Raw genomic sequence first — 23,431 nt, forward strand, 5'->3', positions numbered from 1 at the left:
TGCCTACCCACCTCTCCTCTGGTAACCAACAGTTTGTTCTTTGTAGTTAAAAGTCCATTTCTAAGTTTGTCTCTCCCTCTTTTTTTTTTTTCCTTCGCTCATTTGTTTCTTAAATTCTACATATGAGTGAGATAATATGGTATTTGTTTTTCTCTGACTGACTTATTTGACTTGCATTATACTCTCTAGCTCCATCCATGTGGTTGAAAATGGCAAGAGTTCATTCTGTTTTGTGATTGAATAATATCCTATTGTATATATATACACTACACCTTTATTCATTCATCTACTGATGGACACTTGGGCTGCTTCCATAGTTTGGCTAGTGTGAATAAGGCTGCGATAAACATAGAGGTGCATGTATCCCTTTGAATTGGTGTTTTTATATTTTTTTGGGTAGTGTGATTCCTGGATTATAAGGTAGTTCTACTTTTAATTTTTTGAGGAGCCTCCATACTGCTTTCCACATTGGCTGCACCAATTTGCTTTCCCACTAACAGTGTAAGAGGGTCCCTTTTTCTCTACATCCTCACCAAAACTTTTTGTTTCTTGTGGTTTTGATTTTAGCAATTCTGACAGATGTGAGGCGATATCTCATTATAGTTTTGATTTGCATTTCCATGATGATGAGTGATGTTGAGCACCTTTTCATGGCTCCATTGGCCATCTGTATGTCTTCTTTGGAGAAATATCTATTCAGGCCTTCTGCCCATTTTTAAATTGGATTATTTGATTTTGGGGTGTTGAGTTGTATCAGTTCCTTATATATTTTGGGTACCAACTCTTTATCATACATGTCATTTGCAAATATCTTCTCCCACTCTGTAGGTTGCCTTTTAGTTTTGTTGATTGTTTCCTTCACTATGCAGAAGTTTTATTTTGATGTAGTCTCAATAGTTTATTTTTGCTTATATTTCCCTTGCCTCAGGAGACATTTCTAGAAAAATGTTGCTACAGCCAATGTCAGAGAGATTACTTCCTGTGTTCTCTTCAAGGATTTTTATGGTTTTAGGTCTTTAATCCATTTTGAATTTATTTTTGTGTATGGTGAAAGAAAGTCATCCAATTTCATCCTTTTGCATGTAGCTGTCCAGTTTTTCCAGCACCATTTGTTGAACAGACTCTCTTTTTCCCGTTGGATATTCATTCCTCCTTTGTCAAAGATTAACTGACCATTTAATTGAGGGTTTATTTCTGGGTTTTCTGTTCTATTCTGTTGATCTGTGTGTATATTTTTATGCCAGTACTATACTGTTTTAATTACTATAGCTTTATAATATAACTTGAAGTCCAGAATTGTGATACCTCCAGCTTTGTTTCCTTTGTTACTTGAGGTCTTTTGTGGTTCCATACAAATTTTAGGATTGTTTGTTTTAGCTCTGTGAAAAATACTATTGGTATTTTGATAGGGATTGCATTAAATATGTAGATTGCTTTGAGTAGCATAGACTTTTTTTTTTAAGATTTTATTTATTTGACAGTATTAGAGAGAGTACAAGCAGGATGAGTGGCAGGGAGAGGGAAAAGCAGGCTCCCCACTGAGCAGGGAACCCAAGGCAGGACTCCATGCCAGCACTCTGTGATGATAACCTGAGCTGAAGCAAACGCTTAACCAACTGAGCCCTCTCAGGCACCCTGGGTAGCATAGACATTTTAAAAATATTTGTTCTTCCAGCCCATAAACATGGAACGTTTTTCCATTTCTTTGTGTCATCTTCAATTTCTTTCATAAGTATTCTGTAGTTTTCGGAGTATAGACCTTTTACATCTTTGGTTAGGTTTATTTCTAGGTATCTTATGGGGTTTTGTGCAATTGTAAATGGAATCGATTCCTATTTTTGTTTTTTTTAAGTTAAGTCAGAATATATCACTCCTAGGCTTACCAGTTCTCTTAGCATAAATGACTCTGTGATTACAATCACCTCTACCCTGCTCTGCTCCCACCATACCCCTCTTCTTCTCCTCCTGCTTCCTTCATCCTCACTCCACTGTACTTGTTTCCTTGTCCTTCCTCCAACCAGGCAGGAAAACTCCTACCTGAGGGCCTTTACTCTAGCTATACTATCTGCCTGGAAAGCTCCTTCACCAGAGACCCATGTGACTCACTCACTCCCTTTCTTCCCATCTTTGCTCATACCTCACTGATCAAAGAGGCCTACCCTGACCATCATGTTTCGTAGTGCACAGAACTCCCATCCATAGGGAAACCTTAAGTTCCTTACCCTGTTCTACTTGTCTTTATTTTTCAACTTCATCACTTTATAACATGCTAGGTAATGTACTGATTTATCATGTGTATTGGTTATAAACAAAATAAAATAGTGGCACGCCACCATCATCACTAATATTGGAACTTCCTTGTCGGTCTACTATTAACTTCCCTGGTCTAGATGAAGTGTTTAGGGGAATGCCTGGTATAGAATAGGCCTGCTAAATAAATGTTTGTTGATTAAATGAGTGAAGAACTATAAGTGGGACCTTTATTACAAGATCTGTATCTTTTGATTAATTATAATAATTGACTATTGTTGCTATATATGAATGTTATTAATTTTCTTATATTGATCTTGTATATAGCAACTTTGATGAACTCTTACTATTTAAGTTATTTTTCTAGAGTCTCTTGGTTTTATATGTAGAAAATCATACATCTACAAATGATGACAGTCATGTTCATCCTTTCTAATACATTTACTTATTTATTTATTTGCTTGTCTATTTATTTATTTTCTGTGCTTCCACTGGATAAGACTTCCAGTAAAATGAAGACTAGCAGCGGGGCGCCTGGGTGGCTCAGTGGGTTAAGGCCTCTGCCTTCGGCTCAGGTCATGATCTCGGGGTCCTGGGATCGAGCCCCGCATCGGGCTCTCTGCTCAACGGGGAGCCTGCTTCCCCCTCTCTCTCTGCCTACTTGTGATATCTGTCAAATAAATAAATAAATAAAATCGTTAAAAAAAAATGAAGACTAGCAGCAGTGGTAGAGAACATATTTGTTTTGTTCTGACTTTAAATAGAAAGATTCAAATGCTTTATCATTAAGTATGATGTTTCTTAAGTTTTTAGTTTTTTGTTTTGGTTTGGTTTTTGCATCTATCATTTCCTACCTTTTGGATTCTTAAAAAAATTATAGATGGACACTGAATTTTATTGATGCCTCTTTTTGCATTTACTGAGATTATCGTATGATTTTTCTTTTATTTATTTCGTAAGTTGCATGTCTTTGCTTTTCAGTGCATTTAATTTACTTTTTGGCCAATATATTTGCATTGTTAAGGGCGCCTGGGTGGCTCAGTTGGTTGAGGAATTGCTTTCAGTTCGGGTCATGATCCTGAAGTCCCTGGATCGAGTCCCACATTAAGCTCCCTGCTCAGCAGGGGGTCTGCTTCTCCCTCTGACCTTCCTCCTCTCATGTTCGCTCTCTCTCATTCTCTCTCTTTCTCAAATAAATAAATAAAATCTTCTAAAAAAATTAAAGGGACATAGAAAAACCTGTAAAAACTTCTGTTTTCACCTATCTAATCCCCCTCACTTGCGTAAAAAAATAACCACTATTATTAGTTTTTTAACTATTTGCCTAGTTTCTTTATGTTATCTAAACAAAGACGGCTATATATTCTTATTTTGTCCCTTCCTTACCTCATTAGTGGCCTACTAAGCTTACGCTTCTGTGTCTTGTTTTTATTACTTGGTTATTCTTCTATAGTAGTATATAGGCAGTGTTCTGATGCTTTTGCCAGAGAGTGTTCCATTGTATGAGTGTATTTATTTAAACTACCCTCAATGATTGACTTTTCCTACTGCCTTCAAACATTGAGTTTTTGTAAGTTTTTTTTTTAGTTTCATAGGATTCCCCTTTCTTTTTTCCTTAAGTTTTTATTATTAACAGTATTTACTCCTCTTCCTTAACTCTTTAAAAGATTTATTTATTTATTTAAGAGAAGCAGGGGAGGGGCAGGGGAGGGATGAGAAATCCTTAAGCAAACTCCCCACTGACCATGGAACTTGATCTCAGGACCTCAAGATCATGACCTGAGCTGTAGTTGAAGAGTTAGCCGCTTAACCAGCTAAGCCACCCAGGCACCCGTCTTCTTCCTTAACTTTTAGTTTGGAAACTCCACATAGCAAATTTGAAAAAATAGTACAATGAATGTCCAAATAGACTTCATCAATTTTAAAATTTTGTGACATTTCCTTTCTCTGTCTCTCATTATGTATTTACATGTATATACTTTTTCTTAAATCATTTATTTTTTTTTAAGATTTTTTCTTTATTTGACAGATGGAAATCACAAGTAGGCAGAGAAGCAGGCAGAGAGAGAGGAGGAAGCAGGCTCCTTGCTGAGAGAGCCTGATGCGGGGCTCGATCCCAGGACCCTGGGATCATGACCTGAGCCAAAGGCAGAGGTTTTAACCCACTGAGCCACCCAGGCTTCCCAAATCATTCCTTTTTTTATGTTATGTTAGTCTCCATACAGAACTTCATTAGTTTTTGATGTAGTGTTCCAAGATGCATTGTTTGTGTATAACACCCAATTCTCCTCCTTAATATCCATGCTCTCCTTAATATCCATCACCAGGCTCACCCATCTCCCCATCTCTCTGCCCTCTAAAATCCTCAGTTTGTTTCTCAGAGACCAGAGTCTCTCATGGTTTTTCTCCCCCTCTGATTCCCTACCTCTTCATTTTTCCTTTCCTTCTTCTAATGTCCTCCATGCTATTCCTTATGTTCCACAAGTAAGTGAAACCATATCATAGTTGACTTTCTCTGCTTGACTTATTTCAGTTAGCTTAATCATTTCAAAATAAGTTGAGAACATCATGTATTTTCACCCTAAATATTTCAACAGATAACTTAATGACAAGGATGGTTTCTTTTACAGCCATGTTCCAATTTTATACCCAATAAATTTAACATTGACACAATAGTATTTTCTGCTCTGTTGTTCATTTTCTATTTTTTAAAAAAGATTTTATTTATTTATTTGAGAGAGAGATAGCAAAAGAGCACAAGCAGGGGGAGGAGCAGAGGGAGAGGAAGAAGCAGACGCCACTCTGAGCAGGAAGCCTGATGTGGGGCTTGATCCTAGGACCCTGAGATCATGAGCTGAAGGCAGACGTATAACTGACTGAGCCACCCAGGTGCCCCTGTTGTTCATTTTCAAGTGTTTTCAAGTTGTCTGAAATTGAGGATAATTCATTGCATTTGGCTGTCTTGTACAATTCTTAGTAAGACCCTCCTGGTTTGGCTTGTATAATTTCTTCTCCTATTCCTTTCTCTGTGTGAACTTTTCATTCTCCAGCCATTATAGGAATCCAGGCTCATCCCTCCATTTTTGACCTTAGCTTGCTCCTCTTCTCATTTACCACACTGCTATTTAGTGAATAGTGCTTTGCTTTCAAAAATCCTCTCTGAAGAGTCCTATTCATAAATCTATGTCTTTGATTCTGGCCACTCTTATCTATCTGGTACTGAGCAGCTTTCTTTTGGATGTTTGCCCATGGGCTCACTCTTCACTCCCCACCCCACCTCTATTCCACTTCTGCCAAGTAACGCCTACCCTTTTGTTTTAAGCCTTAGCTCAGGCATCACTTCCTATGAAAAGTAGTTATTAATTTTCCAAATTAGATAGTTCTATCTCCTTATGATCTAGGATCATCTCTTTCATCTCCTTGGTAATATTAACCAACAACCTTGCCTACGTTCTTTTGCTCAGGCTGTCTCTTCTGCTCAAACCAGCACTTTGCCTTCTCCGCAGTCCCACATTACACTCATCAGTTGAAGGTCTCACCCGTAATTTAGATCCTATAAAAGATCTCCCCAGATTACTAAATCAGAATTTATTTTTTCTTCCACTGAACACTGTTTAGTTTTTCACTTGCACTTACAATGATCTATTTTGTGTTAGTTAGGTGTTCTTAAGATTTGTTACATAATGCTTTTGAGATTAGACTGTCTATAGTATAGGAGAGTTATGAAGTATCTATCACAATATAATTTTTGCTGCTGATTCATAGATTATTGAGTATAGAAAGTATGGAGAGAGAATCCCAATCATATGCATAGTGATTAGCTGAAAACTGAACCTGTATGAAAGGAGATGAGTTGAAGAAATTCTACCTTTGACTAGATTTTGTAGGAGATGAGTGATTTCTTACACATCATTAAAGGTAAGGGCTTTTCCTACAATAAAGAATATACATATTATAAATATGGTTATAAAAAGTTTGTAAAGAAAGTTTAAAACAACCATATAAATGTATAGAAAAATTTGGAGGGCACCTGTGTGGCTCAGTCAGTTAAACACATCTGTCTTTGGTTCGGGTCATGATCCCAGGGTCCTGGGATCGAACTCCACGTTGGATTCCCAGCTCAACAGGGAGTCTGCTTTTCCCTCTCCCTCTGCCTCTTCCCTTGCTTGTGCTCTCTCTCTCTCTCTCAAATGAATGAACAAAATATTAAAAGAAAATTTAAGGAGAACCTTGATATCTCAGTTAGTTAAGTGACTGCCTTCAGCTCAGGTCATGATTCTGGAGTCCTAGGATGAGTCCAGCATTGGGCTCCCTGCTCAGCAGGGAGTCTGCTTCTTCCTCTGACCCTCCCCCCCTTTCCTGCTATCTCTCTCTCACACACACTCAAATAAATAAGTAAAAATCTTAAAAAGAAAAAAATTGGGGAAAAAAACTAGATGAGTTTTATACTTTCAGGTTTCTCTCCCTCCTGCCAAATTTCTGCTTCCCTTTTAAATCAGTGGCTTATCTGCCTGACATGATAATGTGAAGAAAGTACAAAGTAGAAAGAAATGCCTTAATTTCATCTTTATGAATTAAGACTAATGATATTCGACATTGAAGTAGGACTGTTTTAAATTCATGATGGATTGCTGTATTAATCATTTAAGGAGTGTAATAGTAAAGACTATTCGTCATTGTATCTTCCACAGCCTGACACAGTACTCATTGAACGAATGAAGTAATTTGGAAAACAGAAGTTAAATTTTAGATTTGGGAGGCATTAATACAAAATTTTAAAATTTAAATATTAATTTTAATTAATTTAAAATTAATTTTAATTATTAATTTTAAAATTTTAAAATTTTGATTTTATAGCACTAAGTTTAAAGTTACAAGGTTAAAACCACTTGTATTATTTAATCATTCTTTCTCATGTATTGTTACGCTTATGCAGAAATTCTATAGGTCTATTGTTACTTAGTCATTCAATATTTTGGAATATTCTAGTCTAGCTCCAAAATTTTTTTGCTCCTGATTTCAAATAAAATGCTGCTGATTTTTAAAAATACATCTTCTTCCAATAATGATTCAATGAATATAGGGTAGGTGTGAGAAAGCATGTTTTAAATTTTTTTCTAGGAAATACTGACAGTCAGCCAGATTTAAGGGCCGTTATTCTAGTTTATATATGATGTGCATTGTGGATGTAACATATATGAATATTTCCCCCATTTCCCAACTTAATCTATTTCATTTAGGAAAATCCTCACAACAGGTGAACATCTAAACCTAATAGTTCTCCCTGTAGTTGAATTACATGTTGAGATTCTGAAGTTCTCTCCAATACATGTGCTAGAAAATTAAACAATAAGTCCTCTGAAAACATTAATATAATCTGGGACCACCTCGTCAGCTAGTGGCATAATCTGATTGTAGGCAAATTGTGTTAGATGCAAATAATCTGGACAGCAAGACTTTATTAATTTTTATTAAAAATGGAAACACCAATACACCCAAATCTGGCTCTGCTCCTTACTTATTCAACTCAAAGAAAATGTGATTAAGAGGAACAAGAAATCTAAGAAAAGCAACAAGGACAAGACAATAAAGAAAAAATAATGATTCTTGGAAAACACAAATCTTCAAAAAAATGTCTCCCTGACTTCCCATGTAATTAAATTTTCATCCCAAAACTATGTTGAACTAAGGAAGAAAAAATAAATGTATTTTTGCTCTAATCATCACTCTGAAGATTTGCTCATGAGTGCAATTTGTTAAGATTTTATTTGATTTTAAAAATTTATTCTGCCACACATCTATTTGCTTCAGTATTAACAACAAGCACCCTACTCCGAGCAGCTGAACGACAAGCCCACCTGGTAACCATGCACTGAGCAGAATAAGGGAAACAAGAAACTTTCAAGCCATCGTTTTTACTGTGACTTTTGGAATATTTGAATAGACAGAGAAAAGAGAAAGCAACTATTACTCAAAAATTATTTTGATGATATCTGTCATTTCTACTATAGACTGTCAGTTCTAATCCCACTAGGATTAATTATGGAAAATACAGCTAAAATCCCAAATTTTAGGAGGGCCTAAAATCTGGGAATTCGAAGCACAGCAATCCATCACTCAATTTATAGGTGATTCACTAGAGAAGCAGAGGCATATGTGTGGTGATGGTGGTCATTGCATTGCAAGGGAAGTAAGGCTTGGAAAAACAAAATACCCTACTTGAGACCACTTACTAAGTTTGGAATAAAAAGTGTATTTCTAGGTCCAGTTCTCTGCTCTTACCCATAAGCTCTCCCTGGTTCAGTAGCTGGGGTTCTCTGCCTAATGGTTGGGAGGTGAAACACCACACTTCTTTTATCTTTAGGTGACACAAAATCACAGTTTTTCCTGTTTGCAATCAAGACCTTTGCCGAAATGCATCACAGTGAAGGCCTAGTTCAAATGGCGTGTGGACCCTGAGCTCTGTACCACCCAACTGTGGGATGGGACCCAGTGCTCTAGTAAGATCCTTGCTTTTGTGTAGGTCAGTGTGGAAATGCCTGGGAACAGAGCAAGAGACGAAACTCTGGCCCAGTTTGCAGTCCAACTGGGCATAATCAGAGTTCCAGCTTTTCAGTGGCTCACTGCCACTCTTTAAAAGCATAAAAATTTCCTCTGAAAAGAAATTCCTGCTCAAAACAGACTTTCAAATATTCTCTGATTAAAATTGCCAGGTTTATTTTGTTTGTACCAACGATGAATACAATCGTGTACAATTCTATGATTTTGTGTCAATGAGTTAATTCTCCTTGGTGCTGAACCAAATGGGACTATAGATTTAGAGAATGAACAAGAAATGGGTTGTGTCTAATGCGATGTCCTAGGAAATAGCCATGCTATGCAGACTATACATGAGCTCCACAGATGCTTCAGCCAGATGTGATTTTGGCCCGTCATCTCCACAGCTGGTATTTTCTTAGTGGTTTATAAATACGTCCTCTATTCTTCCCTGTCCATCTTCCCCCACTTAAAATTTACATTTTAAAGTCAGGTTTATAATGAAAATAATTTACCACATGGCTTTGGGTCGTTAGACCCCTTCACCTACAGTGAAGTTTCCTGTGAATAAAAACTTACTAAACATATTGTGATGATATTCTTTCTTTCTACTTTCTACTCTTTGAATCTACCTGCTGGGTAATTTTTATGCCAATCCATAACTTCATTTGAAGAGCTAACCTGGGAGTATAGAAAAGGCAGAAGAAATCATTTTCACCTTCTTGTCTATCCGCACTAATCCTCTTAAAAGTACCCTTTCAATCAAGGGATCCAACAGAAGCTCAATTTCCTCAGCAGATGGAACGGTGAAAGGTACAGTGTAAAAGGGTAACCACTGAGAGTGAAAAAGGGAAAAAACGGAGTGACCCGAGGAGACAGCCCGAGCCCAGGAGCACACAGTGCCACACGTCTTTACTCAGGCAGACATATGCACGTTTCTCTGTCAAGACTGAAAATCAAGGAAATGGCAGGCTTTGGCTTTCAGCTGGCAGGGACATGTACTGGAAATATGTTATTGCAGAGGGACTGAAACTCAGTCAGAGGTTTAACACTTAGCAGGCAGGCAGCAAAAGCTGGCGAAAACGGACCATGATTTTCCCCATTGGGTTCCACCGGCCCTGACAACAGTGACAGCTAAGTTTTTAAGAATAGTGTGATGGATTCTGATGACTCTGGAACATCTTAGGTTAAAAATAAAATAGTGGACGCATCCCCTAAGAAAAATGGCTGGGGAAATACATCATCAAAATGTTACAGAAATGCATCAGAAACTGCGCGTGGATTGCCCAAAGAAAACAGAACCAATTTTCTGAGAAGATTGAATAGAAATATTGAATGGACCCAACTTCATTTAATACCCACAGAGTTCCTGTGAAATGCAATTAAGAAGACAGGGGATGGAGGATAAGAAAAGATACGAGCCACAAAATGGTCCTTTACAGCTTCCTTAGAAGGTCATAGCCCACTTTTTATAAATGTGATGTGAAGCACAGAGTTGAAGTGTGGTTTCAAAGATTTGGCTCCACTCCAGAGGTCTTTCTTTAATACTGTTTGCCAAATTTATGCTAAAGGCAGATTTATGAACACTGTTAGAGAATAGGTATTTCCCTTCTTATTCACAGAGAAGAGTTTTATTATTTTGGTCCATTCGCTGAGCAAAATTAAGCTTGAGTTTAGGCTGTAAATTCTCATTTCTATATGTAACAGGTGGGTATTAAGGAAGTTTCTGATTCTAAATAAAAAAAAAATCTCAGGGTCTTTTAAGAATTTTCTCATTTCTAAGGCCTTATTCGGGTTTCATAGAACTTTCACCTCTGTAATTCTAAACCAATAGATTTAACCTTTCTATGCAGTAAAAAACACTTCCCATCACCTCTCCTCTCTGAAATGCTGAGGTCAGCACTGAGATTGAGAAACAGGGTCTAAAGTCAAACTACCCGAATTTGAACTCTGGCTCTTTCACTTACTAGTGTTGAGAATCTAGGCAAGTTCTTAATACCTCTAAACCTCGATTACCTCATCTGTAAAATGAGGATAAAGCAGTTCCTACCTTGTAGGGATGTGATGAAGAGTGAATGAGGTGATACGTGTAAATCATTTAGTACAGTGCTTAGCATACAGAAAGAAAAATCAATACTATCTTGCAGAGAATTAAGATACCTACACCTTAGGGTTTCGTGTTGTCCAGGCTGAACACATAAAGGCCATAATCTCTTTCTCCATGTCCTAACTCTTTTTCTATTTCCTTCTACTTAGCTCTCTAGGCCTTCCCTGGTTCTTCATATTTGTTAAGTGGTCTTCTGCTAATGAACATGAAGATTCTGGTCAATGATAGCTTTTTGAAAGAATTACCTGCTTTGTTCTGTTTTAACAGAGTAAGCATTTCTTGAGTCCATTGAGGATTCATACCCCACAGATCTTAACAGAAAATAAGAGAATGGGTACAAAAGACAGAAAATGGACTAGTTGGGTAGCTGGAGGGATAGAGACAAAATCAACAAGGAAAGACACAGACAGACTTATGAAAACAGGTGAACTTCTAGGTGATTCATCTGCTCTTAGCACAATAACAGAATTTCCCAACATTGTTCCAACTGGAGCATTGGTCCCCAGAGATGATCAGTAAACGTGTGGTTTCATGGTCAAAACAGTTTGTCCAGAATATATATATTTTTAATTTTATTTATTTGCTAGAAGGAGACACAGTGAGAGAGGGACCACCACCAGAGGGAGTGGAAGAGGGAGAAGCAGGTTGCCCCCTGAACAGGGAGCCTGATGGGGTCTCGATCCCAGGACCCTGGATCATGACCTGAGCTGAAGATAGATGCTTAACGACTGAGCCACACAGGCCTCCTTGTCCAGAATATTTCAAACCACACTTTCAACTAGGAGTCTCAAAGCACATTAACATATGAAGGATTCTGAGAAGGCCTGCAGTAAAGAAACCTGCTTTATTTTGTTTATCCCATAATACTGATCAATATATAACGTGGGCCAATAACATTTAGAGAATCCTTCCACTATCATTATTTTAGAGCTGAGAAACAAATTCCCATGAAGAACAAATTTGGGGCAGCTAGTGAACCATGATAAAACTGATGGAATGTAAAGGGGAACTAACGTTTAGAGAATGCCTATTACATGTGCCCGAAATGGTGCTAACTGCTTTAAAAACATTTGTTCTTTCCTGATAAGGTTAAGGTAACAGTTTTTAAGTGGGAGGGATATTTATAGTGCTTTATGAAAGAATGTCATGGCCCATATTAGCTGTCTTTAAGTGGGAACTTAATAGTGCTTTAAAAAAGGAAGGATCTTGAGAAATCATGTAGCCCATATTCATGCTTAAGAATATTGATTTTGCACCCACTGAGCAATTTGGAGTGTCAAAAGTTCGCAAATAACAGGAGGAGAACCAATGAATCACCAAAGTAGTAATTAGTAAAAGTTTATTGTGCACACACCAAAAAGACAGTTTGCAAACCAGAGCACTCATCCCAAAACATGGAACAAGGCTCAGGGATATATTATTATAAAGCAGCTTATATAGTGAGGAAGCAGTGACTGCTTCCTCTTCACAATTATTGGTTATAACATTGGAATTTTCTTAAATGATAGGGACTAGGTCAGTGGTTACCTCATATCGACCTTGGGAAAGATTCAAGTTTTGCTTATAATTTCTAGAGGCATAAACAAGAAATGACCCAGGTCAAGTCAGTCTCACAAAATAAGCTAAATTAAGCTTTGTTTGTATGACTAAACTGGTTTTGTCTGCACAAGCAGTTTTTAGGGTGGGTCTCCATTTGTTTTTTATTTTAACAATCCTCTCCTCTCACTTTTGGTCATTCTCTCCGAAGGCTGAGAGTATGATCAACCATGATAATACTATTTTCCATTACCATCACTGATGTAGTCAGGCTGAAGAATCACACATTTGCTATTTCCATTAGTTGAGCCATCAGGACGTCTTTATAGGACCAGCATATATTTCATACAGTTGATAATGTAAGTATATATGAAAGTGAAGTAAAATAGCAGTTTTATATTGTTAAAGGAAAGAACTACATTTTATTCTTTCTTTGCATTCTGCAAGCCATCTATCCTAGCATAGTACCAGGTGCATAACCTTTAGTATGTATTCTGAAATGAATGAATGAATAAAGTATGGTAAATTGCACTAAAATTATACTTATTTTTATTATTATACTGATTTTGCACAGTAAAATGTAACAGATGTAACTTAATAACAGGACATTTTGCCATGGGGAACAAGCCAGGATGGAGTCAGACAGTAATTTTTGAAATCTGGCGCTAAATTTCTGATGTTGTAACAAACAGCTTCTGCGTACAGCTCAGTCTCAGCTGAGACGGGTACCAAAAATTCACTCACAAGACAGCCATGTTAGAGATAAGCATTATTTTAAGAAGCTGAATCTGGCTTCAGTTCTTTTGCAAGAAACTTAAATTCACCTTTAAATAAATTGTTAATATGTTCGGTTTACTCCAACTTTAATTTTCTTTCTTCTCTACTTACTGTTTTTCTTCTTGTAACAGAAAGTAAAAACCTACCTCTTTTCTTTCCCTGAAATGTTTATATACCACTAAGAATGAAGCATTGAGAGGTGAGACTCAGGTCAGGAAGGAGGGAATACTACGCAATAACAACTATTAATTTTGTGGAGAATAACAGATCTTAATTTCAATTCTAAGTGTAGGCACGTACAAACACAGCAGCCATAAAATATGAGATTTCCCTTCCTTTCTTGTACACATTTGCCCACACTGGCAGTGAGACTGAATTGTGGGAGATGAGATAGACTTCTTATATTTAAATGAATGAAAACAGGTCATGATGAGTTAGAGACTGAAAAACGCTGTTGACAATTTTGGGGGTTTGTTTTCAGACAGCATTAATGGAAGGGGAAGTGGCCTGTGTTCAGGGCAACCAGCCACTCCATCAATCACACACCCCAACTGCCCTGCCCTTTCCTGCTATTATCCCACTCTCTTTCTAGCCTCTTTCCTTTGTCCTTCTCTCTCTCTCTCTCTTTTTAAATCTGCATCTTGGTACTCAAACTCTCTCTTTTTTTAATCTGTGTCTTGGTACTCAAACCAATCTTGGAATGTGGCATTTACTCTGTCATGATTTGAAAATACAGTGACAGGTTTCTGATACGTTCAATACATCGAAATGTTCCCTGCATCTTGTCAGAGTCTACAAAGAGGAGGATGTGTAAATAAACTGGAGTGATCTCTTGTAGGAATGGAATTCTGCTGCTGAGAAGCTGAGGACTGATGCCCTTGGGATTCTGCTGTCCAGGGGCTACGTGGAGAAAGAGCACCTACGGCTCTCTAACCAGAAACTGCACCAGCTTCAAGGAGAATGTTGTCAGCTCATGGCGGAGAGGGAAACTTGGTTAAAAAAGGCAAATGGTTTTTTTTGCAGTACGAATAAGGTCAGTATGAAGCCATGTTGGTAATTTTAGGTAATCAGGGCAGACCAGTAAGATACTCATTACTTCAGTAGGCTGGAGTACATCACGGAAGTCTAGATTCCATGTAGAGTTTCAAAATTAATAGCAACAAAATCGAGCTTCTAAAATGTGTTCCTATCATGGCCATCATTTGGTTCTCAAAACGAGGAGACTCTTTGCTTTGACATGTAAAAAACATCCCCACAAGAGTTCCATCAAAGAGCTGTCATTGAGCTGTTTGAGGGGGACACTTGTGCTGACACTGCAGTGCTTCTCCTGGAGTAAGAGAATTACCATAAAATATATTAAGGTGAAAAGAACACTGTGAAACTTTTACCAAAAAAACTATTTCCCTTTGAAAAATTTTCTTTCATTTATCAGGTAAAGATACATGAATATTGCAAACCTTCTACAGGCAAACCACAAGGCTAGAAGCAGAGCCTTGACCTAACTGCCCTGCCTTGGTCTTGCATTTTAAGGTCAGCCAAGGGGAAATCTCGCTTTGGAACATCTCCAGGTCTTCTGGACTTGGAGAAGTGCTCTGCTTCTCCTGGTTGACTGTAGCAGGTGGCTCTTAGTGAGTGGTAATGTCTACATGTTCATCTCAATTGTATATCCGAAGCTGGTGATATTATTTGAAAATTTCTTTTACCTTTTCCAATCTAATATACATCTTCAAACTGCCCTGCTGGAATTGTTTACTACCTTAAATATCACTGATGTTTTTCAAACTGGACAATGTGACAGGAAATGAGTAAGTAACCCCTAGAAGGTAGGTATATTGTGATTTAAAGTCATGATATCAACAATCTGAATATACTGTCCTGGTATATATCAAAATAGTTCCTTAATTTTGAGCTTCCTTAATGATAGGAAACTTGAAAAGGATGAATACTAGAATTCTAAAATAGAGTTGCTAGAAGTACAGAAAAAAATTAAGGAAATTTTGGCAAATTACTTGTTTGGGATTTTTTTTGTTTGAAGAGAAGGTACGGAGCATGTTACTGGAGCTGCTGAACTAAGTAAATGGTAGGGTGCTAGGTAAGTTCCTCTTCAACATTCCTGTTTTCGAATAAGAGACTTTCTAACACACATTACACCCTCATCCTATAAAATAAGTGGGTCATATGTCAGTCAGTTAATGCCATTTCTAAGGAAGACCATTATAGAACATGTTGCTCTGATAAAACAACACTTCTAGAACAAACCCTATAGGTTCAGCCCTGCAAAATGTAGTTTCCCTCTCTCCTTAGTTCTTACTCTCTTGCTCTTGCTTTCTCCATTCTCATTATCTGATAACTTCCCAGGGAGGCTTTCTTCTTACATTATTTCTGGGCCTTGAGGGAAAAAGAATGACATTTCTTGTAATAGTAATAGTAAAAAAAAAAAAATGGAATGGTTACATTCTCAAATTCATATAGCAATGGCAATTCAGATCAAATCCTAAGAAATTATATTTCTTAAGTCTCAACACTTGACTTCTAGATTCCCTGTTTCATCATTTGAAATGCCATGGCATTTAAATCATAACTGGTTCCATTGGGATTTATCCATTCTATATTATCCATACTATAGCATTCTCTATAGCCAAGTGGCACTTAGAAAAGTACAGAATTTGCTCTCCCTTTTCAAAGCATCAAGGAATTAATTTTTAACTCCAAATTTAAGAGTCGATGTGAAACGTGATAGTTGCTTTTAGTTTAGCAAAAATAGAAATCAGAGCGTAGAAAGTGGATATTTAATCATGATTTTAAAAATGAAATATTTATCGTATTATGAAGAAGCAGTAAATGATGAAATAAGGTAGTGGGCAAATCCATTAAATTAAAGAAGGAAACTCTTTTTTAAGAGTTGTAAATGGTATTTTTCTCTTTTATTTATATTGTGGGATCTCCACATTTTACAAAATTCTCAGTATTTTAGCTTTTTCACATAGCACTTATAAATAGCCCTAGTTGAAGTAAAGAGCTGGATTTAAACATTAATATAATGTAAAAGTCCTTTAATTTTTTTTTTCTAGTCTGAAAATTCCATTTACACTAGGTAAGGGGTATTTTCAATTTATATAATCTCTGAAGCACTGAATTTCCTTTTCCACACTCATTTTACTATACCTTGGGTGCACTGGGTTTTTTAAATTGTGAACATCCCTATCCCTAGGTGAAGTCATGTTGTCAAGAACTATGAGATATCTGAAATTTTACCCAAAATTTCAAGCTAACATGCTAACTTGCCCGTTTTGTGTATGCTCACAAAAGACACATGACTTTTCTGTCAGTTTTGAGAGACTTCTATTTTGAAAGATCTTATTACTCACAAAAACAAGAATCTAAATGTCAATGCATCATGTCAGTTTCCCAAGTCGCAATTCCCAGGGGTGGGAGCGATGCAGATGGGTCCCGCTGGGTGACTGTACATGCAGCAGGTGGTGATCCAGGAGGGGAACCCTAAGCTTGGGGCGTCTTCTGTTTGATGGCAAACAATAATCCAGCCTGCTGTTTGTCTCTGAAGGAGACATTTCCTCAGCCCTGAAGGTTGCTGGCTGTAAACCCAACACTGAGAAATGGTCCCAGTAAAGAGGAGTCAGTGGTAGGCATTCTTGGCATACCAATAATGATGGGCAGGAGCACTAGTGACTCTCCCAACACATACAGCGCTGTGAAAGGAAGAGGAAGTCAGTGCTTTAAAAAACGATATTTGCTTTGAAAACCAATTCCATTCTTGATAAGTGAATTATTTGTTCAGCAAACAACCTCTTATTCCAACTTTGTTAAAGCTAGGTCAATATTCTCCTTCAATATTTGTGCCAAATACCACCGTGAGAAAATATGTTAGTGTCATGGGTAATATATGAATGACTGAATGTCAACAGCTGGAGTATTTGCTCAGTAAAAAGTGGAGTGTATGATTTTAAAAATACAGCTTTCACTTTTTAAAAATTTTGTTAAAATAAAAAGGATGTCATAATCCCATCTTCGGAATTAACTATTGTTAATGCTTCCATATCACATATAGTTCTTCTTTTAATCTGGATTTTTATCATATGTTGCTTGTATTTTTGTTGCAAGCAGAAGGAAATTCTCCCTTTTCCCCTTTCCCTTCATTTTAATTCATTCTCATCTCTTTATCAATTTTAGATACAGATATTCTTACTTGCTAGGAAAAAAGTCATAATAATTTCTTTTAGTGAAGTCTTTAAGTAAGTAGTGTGATCAACAATTACCCTTCTTCTTTAAGGATTCATTTCTTTAGTCTATTTTACTGAACAATTACTGTGTGTCAATTACTGTTCTAAATTTTGGGGATACAGCAGAGAACTTTTATACCAAAAAATCGAGAATATATTTTCAATCTGTGAAATTCAATAAAATTCAGTTATCATCTAATAATCCACATTGACGAGAGTGCCCCACTGCCTTTGCCCTGTGGATTTAGGAGTGAAATTGTTTACCTTTTAATTCCTCTAGAAGTTGATGATTGATTAATATTCAAGACTCGAGAGTGTTTCTTACTCAGAGTGTCTATAGCCTTTGGCTTGAGGTATGGCGGTTTGTACCTGGAGTGAACAGTAGGTGGCGATTTTAGCCCATAGGACCTCAGAATGTTGCTACTGATGCTGTCATAAACCAGCCACTGGATTCAAGTGTATTGAACCATGTAACTTAAGAACCTGAGATGCTTCTTTTCCATTTTAGAGTTATCTCCTGTGCTGGCGAACTTACTGCTAAATCATTTAGCAACAAATATAAGAAGGGTTGATTGTCAATGTGGGATGATAACTGATTGGAGAAGTCTTTCTCTAATTACCAGATGTTGCTAAGTTATTAGGACCTGGCATGAAATATGAACATAGCACCTATTATAGTAACTCATCTGGATCCGCCGAATTTTCATCTTTCTTGAATGTAGATGATCTTATTTATTATATTTCTAGCAAATTCACAAAAAATGAGTTGGGTGAGGTGGGTCAATCACCCATAGAGTACTTATCATTGTTTAAAGAATGTGATTCAAATATATATGCTTAAGCATAAATATATATGCTTCAAGAGCAGCACAGTGTGAACCTGAATTTATATTACAGCAATGACTGAACCTGAAGCTGTAAAACATGGCTGATTGGTCATACAGTCTCATCTCCCTTGCTTCCTGTTCTCAGGCACATGATTTCTTTGGGGAAAGCAAGCTGTGAAGACTGAGGCCAAATCTACATGGTGTGGTTCTTGGGTGGTCGGCCTAAAAGCAAAATGGAACAAAAGCTACAACACCTAGCGCAACACACCAAAAGCAGTTTGAAATAATGATTGTCATAGCTTCTCCTCTTCTGCCATCACTGCCGAAAGTGTATTGTCTTTTAAATAGATACTGTTGCTTTTTCAAGATATGTACAGCAATGCACACCAGTAATGCCTACAGCAATGTAATTGTTTCAGATGAACACAAAATAATTAAGAATGGAATTTGGTACAGTTTTTTTTTTCCATTTGTATATGTACTGTTTTCCCATTTTCAAAATAGATACATTTTAGGACAGATATGGGAAACAATGAAATAAAATGGCCCAGTTGTATAGATTGAAGAATGAAGAAACCTGTCCAAGTAGAGGACCTAAAAAATATTATTCAGAAGGAATTTGTTAAGATGATATAAATGAATTCAAGAAATTAAGCTAATTGTCATTGGACACCCCTTTCCTTGATATTTCCAATTTCATAATTCTTAGGCAGCCTGTCTCACATTTCTCCTTTCCAGAACAACTTTCCATTCTTTTACAAAACACTAAAGCATCTCTCTCTCTCTCTTTTTTTTTTAACTCTCTCCATTCTTCTACATTTCCATTTGGCTAATGTGTTGTATACTTGCTGTTTTCATTTATCATATACATACTTTAACTAAAGCAATTAAAGATACAATCCTTGCCTTCAAGACTTTCTCAGTCTAGTTTGGAGGAGAGGCAAGGGAACAGAAGTGCTGGGCACTTTGGAAGAAGCCCGAAGCTTTTGGAGTGAGCATAGAATATTATAGAACACAGAGGAGAGGACCAGGGGGAATGTGTCAAAGAAGGCTTCTCTAGAGGAGGTGCACATTGAGCTAAATATGAAAAGCTGGGGCAAGAAGGGGTTGGGGGGAATTGAGTAGTAAAGAGCTGTGCCTTGTTTGGGAAACCTAAGGTAATTCATTTTGTCAAGAATGTAGGGTGGAAGCCCAGAATGATGAGAGACAAGTGGTAGAAGCAATCAGGGGGTTAGGAACTTCTTGAATAGCATGCTAAGAAGTTGCTGTCTTGGATGTCTGGGTGGCTCAGTTGGTCAAGCATCTGATTGTTGGTTTCAGTTCAGGTCATGATCTCAGGTTGTCAGACCAATCCCTGCATCAGGTTCCACACTCGGCACAGATTCTGCTTGGGATCCTGTCTCTCTTCTTCCTCTGCCCCTCCTCTGCTCATGCTTTCTCTCTCAAATAAATTAATAAATAAAATTAAAAAAAAAGAAATTTCTATCTTTTGCTGAACATATCCTTAAATATGAAGCGATATTAAGGACTTAAATCATGATGAGGCAAACCTCCTGATATGGAAGCAAATGATACCTTAATTTTCTCACCTCCTGTATTCCCTCTGAGAGAATGGTTTAGTAACCTTTGGTTTTAGAACTCAAGGATGGGCTATTTAAACCACAGCATATACTCGAGAAATATGGCTAAACTCTGACCATAAAATTATTTGTATATAATAGAAAACTTATCAAAAACAAGAAATACCTTAAACATCTTACATTTCTCATGAGAGCCCACAACTCAGTCCATATTTAAGTAGTCTTATAACAGACATTCAGTTTTACTGTCACTCACTCATGAGTATCCTTCTCTATAAAACTATCAAGTGACTTCTAAGCAAGTCAGGAGTATATTTATTGGTTTCCCTTCCACGTACAATTTTAAACTGTTGCATCTCTCCATTGGCATTAAGTATATTCTCCTTTGTATTGTAGGCATCTATGGGTAGATTTCCTTTCCTTTGCTGAATTAAAGCTCCTTGAGGGTAAGAAACATGTCTATTTTACTTTGCATTCATCAGAACAGAACACCTAGAACAGTGCCTTTTGGGTTGTGGGTGCTCAATAATTGTAGGAATGATTGAAAGCAGTGAAATATTACAAACCAATGGAGTTTCAAGGCCAAATTTCATTTTCATAAGAGATTGCATTGATCCAAGGTCATTGGAATGAGGTCATTTTGAAAGCAGAGAGCTTAATTACTTTAATACATGAGGAACACAAATTTCAAGCTCAATCTCTGTGTCATATTTGAGAAGGGGAGTAATGCTGTGTGAAGAGATATGTTATCACCTGTACCTCCTCCTCCAAGAAGTCTCCAGGCAGCACTAATTGCTTATTTTTCAGTATTCCCATGGTATTGTTCTGTGCTCCTTAGAGAGAGATTGTCTTAGTCATCTTTGCATGCCACCTAGTGTTCAACAAATTTGGTTGAATGAACGAATAAATGGCCATGTGACAAGTCAATTTACAGTTCGAGCCCGAGTTTTCTCCTTTCTAAAATAGGTCTAGCAATCCTTATCTACTTCAGGGAATACCATTCAGTAATAAAAGTTCCTGCAACTGGTGATAAATGTACAAAATCTTTCCAGGGTAGAGTTGGAGTATAAATAAATAAATTGAATTGTGAAGTATTAAGTGAAAATTTTTAAATATTTGCTAGGATGATACTTTTCTAAAATAATATAGTAGATTTTGGAGCCAGGCTGCTGAGGTATGAATCTGCACTTAGACATTTATTAGCTCTATGACCTTGGGCAGTTACTTAACTTCCCTGTGCATCCAGCTTTTTTATCTGAAAAATAGAAATAATAATTATATGCACCTCACAGAGTCACTGAGCTATCTACATGAGTTAATACATGACTAGTGCATAGAGGCCCCTCTAAGCACTCACTACATTCCAGCCATTATTTTGTCATTATATATGCATTGAATACTGCACTAGCCACTGTAACATGACTTAAATGCTTTTGTTCATTTTCCTATACCCAGCATGTACCAGAGTACATGCTCCATAGAGTTCAATAAATTCTTGTTAAACAAATGAAAGAAAATAGATGCTTTGCACATTGTAAAGGGACATTTTCCCTTGGGAAATGTTAATATTCCCGAGATTATCCTAAAACTATTTAGGTCAATTTAGATAAAAGAAACCAGAAAGTATAAACAATGACTAGCTGGTTAGAGTTCTACCTATGGGTCTAGTTAATCCATTTCCAAGGTGGGCTTATCTCAGGAAAAAGTAAGAGTTCGTCAGTACATACACTTCCTCCATTCCGTGTTGACAAAATGCATCAGATACATACCATTTTCAATCTAAAACTCCTTTTCCAGTTTTTTTTTTCTTCAGCTTTTCAGATTGTGAGGCCAAAACCGGTTTTAGGTAGTCATGATTTTACATATCTTTCGACACCACAAAGCCACCTTCTAACACTTGTAAGGAGGTGGGAGATCTGGGGCCCAGCAGAGACAACCCTGGTAAGGCAAGGAATGAGCCTGAGCACCAGCAGGGAGCAGCAAATACTGGGAGCTGAAACATACATCATCCTCTGGCTCCTGCCTTTCTGGCATTTGCAAGCCTTGGCAGATCTGCTTAAGACCCGGATGGATCAAGCATCAGCTTGCCAAACTGGGAGTCACAGAAGTGGCTGCAGACAGTGGGATTTGGTGCTCTGATGAGAAGCCGAGTTTTGTGTCCTTGGTAAGGATATTAGGTTCCAACCAAACTCATTCTCCAGTCGTGGAACTCGTGCAAGGAAAATTTCAAAGTTCTGCAGTGTTTGAGTTTTGTTTTGTTTTGTTTTTGTTTTTGATTCTCTTCAAATAAGTTAGTCTAGAAGCAAACAATACTACTAATTAAGCATCTTGGTAAAACAGAGTGATATAATTATCCTGGGTGACTCATGGTTCTTCTTGCTTAATTTTTTAATCTCATAGGTATTTTAAAAAGAGTAAAATGTGCCATGTCCTGATACCATCTCTATTTGATTTGATCCAGCCTGGATCTTGTACTTTGGATCTTGTACTTAAAATGGGGGGAAAAAAATCTTTATTAGCATTAAAAAAAAAACAAAACCAAGCAACTCCTTAGTCTTCCCAAACCAAGGCAACAAGAGCCGATTGGTCTCCTTGTCTGCCTAAGAACTGGGTGGTACAATATAAAACTGTCAAGAAGAGCTAGAACCTAGAAGGAGAAAATATTATCCTTGTGCTTATATCCTTCTTTTTGTCTCTAGTCATAAAATCTGTATTTGACCAGGTTTGAAGAAAGAGGGGCATATGAAGAGAAAACTAAAGAGGAAATATTAATTCCAAAGGGGTTTCTATGGGGGCCATAGCGTCATTGCCAAAAATAACCTGTTCTATACCATATGTGAGACAAAGAGATTCTTTCCAGGCTGGATCCAGTATATCAGGTTCCCTATAGTTATGGTAAACAGAAAAACATTCAGTTCTATTCTAGGGATAGATTAAGTGAGAGTAATGATACTTAGATCCTTTCTGGAACTGGTACATGGATTCCTCATCAAATTTTGCATGGGGATAAGAGAAAGGAGTTTTGCATAAGATTCTGACAGTCACAGAATGTATAATCTTTTTGAAAGAGGACTCCCCTTAAAATCATTAAATTTAACATTTCTGTGGGTTTAGATAATTCCCATTAGGGTTAGGTTAGGATTAGGGATAAAGAATAAACTCTCTTACAGTGTCCACTCATCTTATTTGCAAATATATTTGTTGAGCTAATGAAGGAGCGCAACCACTCACCTCTTTTCTTCTGCCATGACTCTATCACGTGTGATACACAGAGCAATTCATAAGTCAGTGCTTTCCTAACACTTTGATCTTTTTGAGAAAAAAAGCTCTAGAAGAAAATTTGGTTATTTTGACATTAAGTTATGTGTTACTTTGGTCCTTGATATACCACCTCCTTCTAGTGACTGTTTAGCCCTTCAGTTTATTCCCATATTACTGAGATGTCATACTTCTATGATAACGTTCAGGAAGGGGGGAGAGTCACCTCACACATGCACTTTATGTGGCTTTAGAATCTAACTCCTATGAAGATGAGACCCGTGCCCAAGGATCAGAGAGTAGCAGTTGTTCCCTGGGGCC

At 37.2% G+C, this 23,431-nt stretch overlaps 1 protein-coding gene across 1 annotated transcript in view; it reads left to right on the forward strand.

Annotated features, from left to right (window-relative positions):
- CCDC141 (coiled-coil domain containing 141) overlaps positions 1-23,431 on the forward strand; it is a 199,882-nt gene that overhangs the window by 108,347 nt on the left and 68,104 nt on the right. The window contains exon 7 of the mRNA XM_080799858.1: positions 14,046-14,240. Coding sequence (XP_080655984.1) covers positions 14,046-14,240 — 195 coding nt within the window. The remainder of the gene's footprint in view (positions 1-14,045; positions 14,241-23,431) is intronic.

This window comes from Martes martes, assembly GCF_963455335.1.
Source record: "Martes martes genome assembly, chromosome: 3".
In the NCBI taxonomy this organism is placed as follows: Eukaryota; Metazoa; Chordata; class Mammalia; order Carnivora; family Mustelidae; genus Martes; species Martes martes.